Source organism: Quercus suber, unplaced genomic scaffold (genome assembly GCF_002906115.3).
Source record: "Quercus suber isolate HL8 unplaced genomic scaffold, Cork oak 2.0 scaffold_20, whole genome shotgun sequence".
NCBI classification, from domain to species: Eukaryota; Viridiplantae; Streptophyta; class Magnoliopsida; order Fagales; family Fagaceae; genus Quercus; species Quercus suber.
The window spans coordinates 1,988,065-2,000,960 of record NW_027069485.1 but is presented as its reverse complement, the minus strand read 5'-3'; the positions used below and the strand labels follow the sequence as shown (position 1 = coordinate 2,000,960).

The 12,896-nt window shown below is 36.1% G+C and overlaps 1 protein-coding gene across 1 annotated transcript; it reads left to right on the top strand.

Annotated features, from left to right (window-relative positions):
* The first annotated feature begins 596 nt into the window (after positions 1-596).
* On the top strand, positions 597-9,837 carry LOC112035238 (BEL1-like homeodomain protein 8). The gene is given in 7 exon segments (XM_024068064.2): positions 597-805; positions 1,785-2,292; positions 2,295-2,475; positions 2,478-3,250; positions 7,774-8,177; positions 8,260-8,320; positions 9,044-9,837. Coding segments are annotated over 6 exon segments (2,403 nt in total). The 5' UTR covers positions 597-805; positions 1,785-1,830; the 3' UTR covers positions 9,566-9,837.
* Positions 9,838-12,896: the final 3,059 nt, after the last annotated feature.

Here is a 12,896-nt window from a genome sequence, read left to right as displayed (position 1 = left end):
ATTAAGATTTAAGAAAAAATAAAGTTTCGATCTTTAATATACCAGCATTAAAGGTCGAGTAGGTTCTGTTTTATTTTGGCTAGTTAATCTTTAATGGAATTTCCTTTCAACCAAAAAAAAAGAAAAAAAAAGAGTAGGTTCTGTTTTCTCCCATCACTTTTCTGCATAGTTTTTAATTTATTTTATTCATGTATAGTATAACTTTTTAAAAATCATACTTTTACATTTATAAAAGTACTAAGTATAAAAAAAAGTATATTTAATACACTGTCAATAAAAAAACAAACGATTTGTTAATTATGGTCGTCAACGACAATACCTGTTGCTCTCTAACCAGTCTCTATAAACCGTACATTAGTACACTTATCACAAAACTACAAAATCCCAGACTACACAGTGGTACTTTTCCGTAATTAAACCCATTCATCAAGGGTGTTTCTTTATACCCATAGCACACGCTGCCTCTATATCTTTAGCCAAGAAAAAAAAAAAAAAATGGGTGCAAAATTTCGGTTTGGGGGCCCGGAATTCATTTCTTAAAAATTGACACATTGTCGCCGTTAAAAGTAACGGACCTAATATACACGTAAAGCTAACGGCGACAATTTGCTAAAAACTTGTTCGCAATTATTGTGTGTTTTCAAGGCTCTCCTCTCTCAAGCTCCATCATAGTCCCTAGCGTAACACTAACCTCGTCCTCAAGAATCTCGAACAACCAGGATAAAAAAGAAGATGTGTCTGATTCGAGTTTCAAAAGGGTCTTTCTCAGAATTGAGATCTGAGGTACCATAATTCGGTGGAAGAGGTAAGCATGAATGAACTGCTTTTTGAAGTTTTCGCAATGAAATTTTAGTGTTTTTGTTTTGTTTTTGGGTTTGAGATTGATGAAGATCTACTTAGATGTAACTAGTTTATGTGGAACTGTACGTATGTTCTTGATTATGGTTTTGCTTTTTGGTGTCATGGGTCTTTGTCGAATTATGACACTTAAGTGAAAATCTCACTTTTATTTATTATTTTATCTTTTTCAAAACAAATTTTTTTTTGGGGTCACTGTTTATGTTTAAATTATATAGCTTCTCAGAGCTTATTCATAGACAGGTTTTAGAGGTGTTCTTGAGCTGAGTCAGCTGGATCTGTAACTCGGATCCTGCATATATATTGTACTTTTTTCGATGTTCGGATTAGGGTTTTAGCATGATAGACGTGGACATGTGGTATTGTGATTCTCTAGCTGAAGAAGTGGTGGTGGTGGGGGTGCTTTTACGTTTCGTTTTTTGATCTAAAAAGCTTTACTGTTTTTTGGGGTTCATCAAGTTGAAGATTACCGACAGCGATAGGGATTGCACTGTTTGTGATAAAGTTTCGGAGCGGTGTGTATGAAATAATTGTCGCTTTGGTAGGGAAGTCAGTACAGTGACTTGTTATTTCAAAGTAAAACCTATGACCCAAAACAACAAACAATAAAACAAAACAAAAAAAAGAAACAAGCAGTGGTAATAAATTCGAAACAAGATAGTGGCATCTCTCTCACTCTCTCTCTCTCTCTCTGTGTCTTTCTCTTTTTGGTGAAGTTTTTACCTTGAATCTTTCTTCGTCTTTTGTTTCGTCCTCCTATCTGTGTCGCATAATGTGCATTTTATGTGTTTTGTTATCTACGCATGCATTCTTTGAAAACCACTGAGGTAAGATGTAGAGCGGCCCTATTATTCTTTGTAATTTAAATTGATTGTATGATATTTTTTTTTTTTTTTTTGATGTTTGAACACGATGATATGTTGCAGAAAAGTGCTTAGAGGATGGTACTTTCAACTCTAGCTTAGTGAGTCGATGGAGATGAGTGGCTTTAGGCCTGAACTGCATGTAGCACAGCAAAGCCGGCGTGATAAGTTGAGAGTTCCGCAACAAAGTTCAACCCCATCTCACCATTTAGAAGATTTTCCTGACAATTTGGAACAAATACCAGTCGTCCACCCGAGGCTAAACCCAGATCTTGTTCAAGTTCGGAATGTTGACAATGCCAATTTACTTTATGACCCAGCTGTGTACTCCTCAGATATGATCCATTTTTCTTCGAAGTCAAATGTTCGCCAAGAGATAGATGCAACTGACCCATTTGCCAATTCATCTCACGCTCACCCAATCTCCTCCAATTTCAATTCTTTACCTAAAGCCCCCGGTGAACCACGTAATTGGAAAAGCCATGGTGGTTCACAGCAAGGCTGTGATTGGGCGGTGAATTATGCTAGTGGTTCAGTAGGTAGTGAAAGCAATGTTGTTCCAAGCCCAGTGTTTTTCGGGAAGTAAATAACATTTCTGGATATCCACACTATTCGAAACCTAGTCATTTCAATGAGTTTCAAGATGTCAGGTCGTCTTTCAAAAATCCGTCCAGTACCCAAGATAGACAAAAGCATTTCACATCTTCTTCTCCACTTTACCAAAATAGTCTCCAAGATGTTGTCACATCAGCTTCTAACAGAACCAGGGGTTAGAAATGGTGTCACTTGTGCAGCACAATTTGAGAGGAACTGGCCGTGCATGGCCAGAGGGTGGGAACGAACTTGCCCTACTTCCAGCCTATGGAAATCAGTCAGATGTGATGTGTTTTGAAAACGCTGGTGCTTGGCCAAATAGACCAGTTGGGAATTGGAGTGGTGGTGAATTGGGTTTTGCTGCAAGAAAGAGTAGTGATGAAGAATTGAGAGATGTTGTGAATACTGATTCCAATCCTCAGGGTTTATCACTCTCACTTTCATCAAACCCAACTTCAAAACTGCCTCAGTTTGGAGAGGGATCATGTGGGTCAGTACCAAAGCCATCTATAATTAGTAAAGGTAGTGGGAAATCTCTTCAAGACATAGTGGGGGTTTCTACTACTAACACTTATAGAAACACTGGTCCTCTTGGCCCTTTCACAGGATATGCAACCATTTTAAAGAGTTCAAAGTTCTTGAGGCCTGCACAGCTGTTATTGGATGAATTTTGTGGCATAAAGAGTGGTTTAAAACTCTTGAAACCATGTGAGGTTTCTGAGAGGGTGTCTGGCGAGGTTAGCACTTCAGGTGATGCTATGAATGCTACTGAAGCTGAGGTTGGTGCAATGGGTAATAATTCAGGTGGATCTTCCTCCACATTTTATAGTTCAAATGAAATTAGTGGTGATGGTGGAGTTGGGAGTAGCTCTTGTGAATCTTTTCGGCCTGACTACCAACAAAAGAAGGCAAAGCTTCTATATATGCAGGAGGAGGTTGGTTGTTGATTTATCTTTATCTAATTAATTATCTTCCTTTTGTTAATATATATGCTTTTGTGAGATATGTAAATAGTGTATGCGTGTGTGATAATGTTAAAATGACAATGGCATGTTAGTTTCTTTTGTTTTGAAAGGATTTAAATTGTTAGAAACCAACAACATGCATTGATTATTGGGTGTAGATAAGTATGTTAAAAGGAAAATGCTAAAGCTAACTTTAGTTTAGCAAGTGATGTTAGAGATATTACCATTTTTACTACATAAAGCTTACAAGTTAATGTGTCATAAACCACTAAAAAGTAATTCAAATGATAATTAATTAGGTTGATGATGTCCATTAATCACATTCATTGCATGTCACAATGATTAGTTTGTGACATTTTGTAGTAAAATTTGTAGTAGTTCTAGAATTTTTTTGTCAAGAGCTTTTAGCTTAATTGGAACCTCTTGGTGTTTTTAACAGACATCCAATATATAAATTCCACTGCTCCCAACTATCAATGTGTATAGAAAAACCAATTTCCCACCAATTTTATTAAAACATATTTACAAAATGAAATGACAATGAATTTGATTGGTGGATTTTAACAACATAGTAAATGAATGATTGACTAATCTTTTTGTTATGGATGCCACATTGGTTTGTGAGGTTTATGCAATAAAATTTTTAATTTTCGTAGCATGAAAAAGATCCTTTACATTTCAAGGCTCTCCCTTTCTTCCATTTCACTGTTAATTAGGATTTAATTTCTAGATCTAACAGTTTGTCAACATCATTCAAAATTTTAAGTAACATAGTTGTTTGTTTGTATACCTTTAAAATATTAAAATTTAATTTAAACTGTAATATTCATCCATTTCGGATGGAAACGATCCTTTTCCCCCTAGCACCACTCAGGTCAAAATTATAGTAGGAATCTTCTGACTTTGTAGCTCAGTGTCTATGACAAACTAACTACATGAATTTTGGTTTCAAAACCTTTTTCAGGCCTCAAATCTCACCTTTCAGATTATAAATTTATATAGAAAACGAAAAAGAAAATCTGTATTATATCTGTGTTCTCAAAGTTTATTTTTCATCTAATTCAAAAAAATAATTTGTTAAAAATCTCAACCATAATTCTCCGACTATAATCCAGGCGAGTTCCAAATTGTATTGATAAAAGGAAATGCAAGATATAAATATATTCATAGAGAAAATTACCTTTTAAATACTGTTCTCATTGAAAAAGAATCTGTCTTTATGTTTGAAGAGCAGTGATAGAAAAGTTACGACATTCTTTTTTGGGATTGGTGGAGAAAGGGAAGAAGGGGTATTACCAGATACTAATAAGGAAGGACTTGTAGCTCTCTCTCTCTCTCTCTCTCTCTCTCTATATATATATATATATACACACACACGCACATGTTATAACTTAGTTATAAAAGGTGCAACCAAGTGGGTTCATAGGTGAATATAATTTTGAACTGGAAAACTGTGTGCTACTGCTCCAAATTTAACATATAGTGTCCATATTCTTAAGGTTTTCAATTACTCTCTGCTTGATGCAGCTCTACTATTATAGGCTCTATGTAGCTGGCTGTGGTAGTCACTCGACAGGTCCTGGGGACAGTTTAGCCATGACCTTAAGTGATTTATCCCAAAAAAAAAAAAAAAAAAATCACTGATTAGGATATTAATCTAATATTTCATCTTGGGATCAACATGTTACTGATAATTAGATGGGCAATGAAACTCTTACTTTTACATTCACTTTCATGTTTTAAAATGTGGACATTTTAAAACAGTGGATGTACGTTTTACATCTACATTTTCATATCAATGTAGACATTGATGTAAAATAGTGGATGTAAACGAGTATGAGAGGATATTTTCCTAATTAGATCCCCTCTAGTGTTAATGTTTGCCCCTTCTCTTTAATTTTTTCAAATCGGCTCTCATCTTTGAGCTTTATATTTTATCCTTATCTAGGCGTCCTCCACAATGCATATACCAAGAATTAGATCTCCCCTAGTCATATTGAAACGAGGTTGCTCATCCTTCTCATTGAGTCAATCACTCAATCTCACGGAAGTCATTTCAGACCAAATCAATTAATCTCAGGAAAAATTAATTAACGAAGATTGGATTTAATGCTTGAGACTAGCCGTTGGAACAACTTACACATAGAAAAGCATACACAACATTAAAAAAATATGACTGGCAATGAGGGTGATTTTTATTTTCAAGTGCTTCTATTGCCTTCTATGGAGATTCAGGCTTGCAGTGGGGTATTGCTGTACAACAAGTTGGAATACCAGTGCTGAATGAAATATTGGATATCCAATATCACTTAGCATGGTATCAAATTTGAATTTTTTATGTTCTTTTCAATGCTAATATGTGTATGATTATGATATTGATGACGTTGTTTGTGTAACTAATGCTAGTCTCTCCTAGACTCCTAAGATACTTCCTTTCTTCATTTTCTTTTCGTTATTCACTTGACTATACTGTTGTTCTGCTAGTCAACACGTTTGAAATTGGTTGGATTGTAGCTGTGTATGCACAGGTTAAATATTTGGATAAGTTATTTGGTCTCCCTAAAGTAGGTCTTGGCACATAATATGAATCCTTTGCTTTTCAATATCTCAACTCTTACCTTGGTTTGCACCAAATCTTATGAGTAAAAAAAAAAAAAAAAAAAAAAAAACAGAAAAAGATGAAATTAAGATGGATTGTTATCCTAGTAGGAGATAATTTGGTTATTTCTTTGCAAATCACTCCTCACTATCTTATTTCCTTGAGTTTGGAGGATTATAGCATCTGGATGATTCATGGCAATTTGAACTTGCTAATTCTCTAAAAGTAATTTGTTTGATAGGTTGATGGTGCACTTGTCATTATATGAGAATTTATGCAATACCTCAAAATGACTACACACCAGTGTTCCCTATACTTGTTTATATAGTAAATAATGCTCAGTGTGGGACTTAGCACACACCTATATGATGCCTTCACATATAGTACTTGACATCCTTTGTGCATCGCTATCTCTCACTGTCAAATGCTTGGTGTCTTTGTCAAATGAACTCTTGCTGCCTTGCAGTGTCCTTGAGTTTTAAGGCATTACCGTATTCATTTAGATATCATTTGACAACTTTGTCTTGCCTATGTTGCCATGTGGAATGTTATTGCACTGCTTTCTCAAGTTTTTTGCTGTCATATTCAAGTGAAAATGGAATTAAGTTTTTCGATTGATTGATATGTGCTTCTCACTGATTTTATATGCTCATCTTTGATAGAAAAATCTTCCAAGTCTGAAATTTCAATTATTATTATTATTTTTTTAATTTCAGTTTTCATGTTGATGCTGACTTTTGATGCATTTGATAGGCCCATAGGGCATCCATATGCGTTAAAGTTCCCGATTTTAAATAAATATATAAGATGATTCTAGATTGATGAAAGATCCGTTCTAGCTTTCACTCTTAGACAGTCCTAATGTCTTTTTAAAATCATGATGTGGCAGCTGTAACTATTCTTTTGTCCAAATATGCTATAAAAGGAATATAGCCATTGCCTATGTTAACTGTAAACAGTTGATTGAAATCAATTAAAAAGATACATAATCATTGAACAACTTTAAATTTAAAGTGAAACTTTAGGGAACAAAGAACCAGAATTTTAAATGGCCCACATTGTCATTAAGATAGGATAAGTAGGACCATTGAAATTCAAATATCAATTAACAGTACACACCACTTCTTTTCTAGTCACTTTATTAAAGTCCGAGACCCAATGGGTTGTCTGTCAATGCCCAAAGACCTCATTGTAGTGTGAATATAGGGCCTATGTTAATGTTACTATTAATTTTTCTCATTCTAGGATGAATGGACAACACATTTCAACTGTCATTACTCTCTTTCACCCATTCCAATATAAAGGATTAGTCAATCAAATAATAGATAATAAATGGGTCAGTTTGAAAATAAACGAATTGCTGGTTGTAGAATACTATCATTCTCATCATACTTAACTCTAAATAAAATAAAATTTCCGACACTTTTTCCCTCTTTTGTCTAAGCAAAAAGACCGACCAAAGTAAGTGCACTCAAAGAAAATATCATCTTACTCTGCATAAGTTGTTATCATAACATTATAACTATTGAATTTCTTTCATGATGGTTTTGCCTTTTTTTTTTTTTTTTTTTTTTTTGGGGGGGGTGGGGTGAGATTGTTGCTTGGTTGCACACTTTTAGGGCAAATGTAGTTATTTAGTTATCAATTTTCACCCAAGTCACTTATTAAAAAAAGAAAAAAAGGCATCCTTGAGTTGACTAAACTGCCTAGTGCTATAAAAAATCTCAGAATTGTCTTAGATGACAAGTGGATAGTGGTATATGATAAAGAGATATGATTGGATAAATATTGTGAAAATTATTATATTGGTTGCAGTACTCTTAAGTAGTTGCATGTCAACTGTTCTTGCTTTGTGACTTGCTGTGCTGGACCTTTCTCTTCTTTTATCTGAAAGGTATGCAGAAGGTACAAGCAATATCATCAGCAAATGCAGATGGTAGTTTCATCCTTTGAAACGGTAGCAGGTCTAAGTTCTGCCACTCCTTACATATCCCTGGCCCTGAAGTCAGTCTCTAGGCACTTTCGGTCTCTAAAGAATGCTATCTCAGACCAGCTTAAGCATATAAGAAGAACTCTGGGGGAGGATTTGTCATCACCAACAACTGGTACGAGCAGTAGTAAAGTTGATACGAGTACGTCGAGGCTGAAGTACTTGGACCAGAGCTTGCAAAGGCACAAATATGGTGGGGGCAATGTGGGGTTCCTTGAAACCCAACATGTCTGGAGGCCCCAGAGAGGCCTACCAGAACGTTCGGTCGCTATTCTTAGAGCCTGGCTATTTGAACATTTTCTTCACCCGTAAGCCTCTCTGCGTGTTTTGTTTGTTTTACAATTTTAATATCATGTGAATTTTTTGTGTTTATGGATGATGCTGTTTTAGGTACCCCACGGACACAGACAAGCACATGTTAGCCACTCAAACAGGTCTTTCTCGAAACCAGGTAAGGTTAATTAATTTTTATTACATAATTCAGCATCTTAAATCAATTTGTCTGGTTTTCTAAACTGGTGTGTGGTGGTATTAAAGCCAATCTAGTATGGTAGCATGAAAGAACATTCTCAATTAAAGAAATCAACAGCCCCCTCCCTCTACTTGTAGCTCAATTGGTATTGCTTGGTATTCAACAAAGAAGTCCATGATTCTAGTTTTCCCTTCCTTAACTATCAAATTATATAATAAAAATCCCCACTCTCAAACCTTAGTGTTTTGATCCCATTTAATTACAGTAAGTATAATAATGTCAATAATTATTAGACAACTACTGATATGATAGATTGTGATTGGTGTATAATAAAAATGATGTCAGTAGTGGTCCCAATAAAAGTGATGTTGTACTAATTATAATCTATTAACTCAAGAAGTTAAGGAAAAAAGTTATGTTTGTAGCATTGTTGATTTAATTGTGGTCTAGCTGGAAGTTCCTGTTGGGCTATGTGGAGTTTCTGTTGGGCTATGTGGAGTTTGGTTTGTGCCTACAAATAGTGGTATCTAGAAATGAATTGTTATACTTTCTTCTCTTTCTCTCGAGTCTTGTGCTATGTTAGATGGGCAATTAAAGTTAGCTGCTTGGATTAGAATATTGGTCATAACTCATAACCATATTGACCTTTGTATGAAAAAACATTAGTTTTAGCCGTGGTGATATTTTGACTGATAAATGCAGGTGTCGAACTGGTTCATAAATGCCCGCGTGCGTGTTTGGAAACCGATGGTTGAAGAAATACACATGCTCGAAACTAAAGGCGTGGCAGAAGCCAACCAAAATTCCAACAAGAATGGTGGAAACTCAGCTGCTGAAGGTAGCCGTGACCAACTCCCTAACAATCTAAGCATTAATGCGATGCACAATAAGCAGATGGAATGCTTAGGTATGGAGTCCTCACTGAGCACTGGACATGGGCTTGATGCAGAGCAGTGGAATCAAGAGAAGCGTTCGCGAATGGATTCTCAGATTCCAACAAATATGGATGGGTCATCTTTGATGGGTTTTGTCCCATACCAGCGAGGTGGCCTTGAGATTGGGGGACTTGGAGTTGGAGCTGTTTCCCTTACATTGGGTCTCAGGCATGGTGCAGAAAATGCACAGCATCAGCATCAACACCAGCACCAGCAACAGTTGCAGCAACAAGAGGATCAGCTTAGGCAGCAATTTGGAGGGCAGATGATTCATGATTTTGTGGGCTGATTTATATAAAGCTTGTTGCCAGCAGCATTGGAAGTGAATAAAGGGGGAAGACACGGCTCCTTACTGCCACCATGTATCATTATGCATTGGCCTCTCTGAAGTTGTGTATATTGACAAATAGATGAGTTCTTAAAGGAGTCATCCATTGTTAGTAGATCCTGCATAGGGGATGCGTGATGGTGAGAGACCATTCATCCTTGTAATGTGGCTTGAATCGCCTGATATCATATTTGTAATCTTTTAAGATGATGCTATATATTTTCCACCGTCCACTACTGACTACTTAGGCGAGGCAACTTCCCTCACCTTAGGTGCAATTATGTAATATACCCTTGTATGAAAAAAAAAAAAAAAAAAAAAAAATCTCTAGTGCGTGACACCCCACCCAAAAAAAAAAAAAAAAAACACTAAACAGATGTGTCTCTTAAGTCATAGCCATATATATTTTTCATTTTTGATAATGGGGTAGTTATAATGGGAAAGGAAGAGGAGGTGGTAGTTGAGCTACAAGGAGGCCATGCTTGTGTTGTTTGTGAGATATTTAGGAAGTTGATGAAATTAAATTAAACTTCTCAGTATCTGCACAATGAACATGTATATTATAAATTCACTGTGAAATATTTTCTACAAAATTATTTTGATGACTCATTTATACAAAATGGTTACTTCCAGACCACTGACAAATAAATGGTCTCTTTGAAAAAGTCCTTGAACATATGCCCGCGCACATATATGGCCAGATCCTTAATGAGTCCTAAATGTTTGATTTGCGCCTTACCTAGACTCTCAAAATTCCAACGAGTAAAACAAGTTAAAAGATTTAAAGAGTGCAGGAAATTTCAGAATACCATACTTGGATGATCTCTGAACTAGTTTGCTCTGATACCATGTTGAATTCTATACAAGTTTCACAATTGCATCAATGGAGGAATGAAAACTCAGAGAGAGAAAGATGAATGTAAAACTTGTAGAAATGAATTCATTGAATAAGTTTACAATGCTCTGTTCTATATATAGTGAGAACAGAGGCGGGAAAGATGAAAAAGAGGAAAACAGAAATAACTAACTGTCCAATTGATCTAAACCATACACGTGGAATAAAAACTAACTATTTAGCTTGTATGTATAAACGACAGTCGTTCATATGTTCTTAGTCTATTCTAAACTTAAACTACTTGTAGCTTATCTCTATATTTACAAAACTACAATGCACAAACACTGATGTCTTATAACAATCTCAACACTCCCCCTCAAGATGAACCATAGATTTTGATCAGGTTCATCTTGGACAGAAGAAAGTAGAATTGCTTAGTTCCAAGTGCCTTTGTGAAGGAGTCCGCAATCTGGTGTTTGGTAGGCACATGAAAAGTCTTAATCACCCCACTTTGAATTTTACTTCGAATGTAATGACAATCAACCTCTATGTGCTTTGTGCGTTCATGAAAAACTGGATTTGCAGCAATATAGAGAGCTGATTTGCTATCACAATACAAAGAAGCTGGATAATTGTGATCTAAACCAAAGGTTCCTAGTAATGCCATCAACCAGACAAGTTCACTTGTGACAGTGGCCATTGCACGATACTCAGACTTAGCTGATGACCTGGATATGACTTGCTGCTTCTTACATTTCCAAGATACAAGATGTTAGGAAATATAGACCCCGGTTGATAGAATTAACAAGTTTTAAATCCAAGTTGTTAATTAGATTTATTATGAACAAACCTTGTTAAAACAAACAAACATCAATATCATGTCAATAATGAATACAGCGGAAAAGTAAATAAGACAAGATATGATGACCCAGGAAAACTAATGAAACCAACCAGTTTCATAGTAAAAAACCTGGGGGGAAACCTTCCTGAAAAGCAATCCACTATAGAAAAGAGAAGTTTCAGATTTAGTACAAAACTTTTGTCCCTAGACTCTACAATCCCCGTAGATGAACTCACAGCAGAAACCTTCTACCGCTTCAGAACTTCTGAACTCTTCAATATATGAACGCCACCCTTTTTGTTGCACGGATCCCAGTACGTGACTAACTCCTTTGCACGAATCCTAGTACGTGACTCACTCACCAACTTAAGGAAGAAGAATGTTGGCTGCAAAGTTCTTCACTTCATCAACAATGAAGATCAAGAAGCACTTGGTTACAAAACCCTAAGGCGCAAAGACGCAGTAGCTTCTTTCAGAGAGAATAAAACATCAATCACCTTTTGCATATGTTCTCCTTGTATTCTCTCATGTGACGGCCTTTAAAATAAGCCTTATATAAGTCTAGGGTTGTGAGAAAAGAAACCCTACTCAAATACATAAGCCTGGCCCAAAAATCAAAAAGCTGAAAATTTTGATTTTCCGTAACCTCGATCGATCGAGAGGTGTTGAGAGGTGTCGAGGTTTAATGAATCTCAACAGATAGCAGCTATCGAGGAGGTGTCGAGAAGGTGTCGAGGAGACAGAAACTTTCTCGATCGATCGACCAGCTATCGAGAAGCTATCGAGATTGCGATAAGAATCAGCTGAAGAGCTCGACAGATAGCCAGGTGTCGAGGTAGCTATCGAGAGGTGTCGAGCTTTATAAATTTTGCACTTCAACTTGCTTTCTCTTGGACAGACTTGATGACTTCAACACTTGACCTTGAAACATTGTTTCTTGAAGTATTAAAAACACCTAGAACTACNGATTAAGGGCTTGCCATTAAAATGTGCTTTATTTCTTAAATTGGCAATGGTTTCCTCTCGAGTTTACAGGATTGCTTTGGTGAGTTGTAGCCTGCAGTTGGGATAGTAACTAATCTTGGCACGTGCTCAGATTTACCATTTGATATAGGAAGTTAGTAAGATTTATCAAGAATTGTTTGTCACTACTTTTATTTGGGTCCGACAGTTTCAAATTTATTTTAATTTGGTCTGGTGTCGTTTATCTCTTGATGAATTTACCTAACTATCCTAATATTCTATTAAGAGTGCTTAAGGTCAGGTGATTATTGGCGAGTGTTCCCCAAGCATCCTAACATTTTGGTTGAAGAGTATTCCCCACGTAGTCAATTTTTGACATATCTGCTGCCGCCAAGCACGAGTTCATGCTAGAAGCCAATTTTGACATATCTGCCGCGGGCTCATACTTGGTCAGCACAGCATTCTTGCTTCACTCCCACGCAGGACTCACGTATACACTCCCACAAATTCGAGTCTTTTGGTTAAATATTGTTAAATTTAAAACATATTTACGTTATAGGTACTGTTTCAAGTTATTTAGAAAAATGAGGAGAGAGATTGAATTTCGGCAACACTGTTGCCGAAATTCAACAAAAAGTAGGAGAGAGAATAAG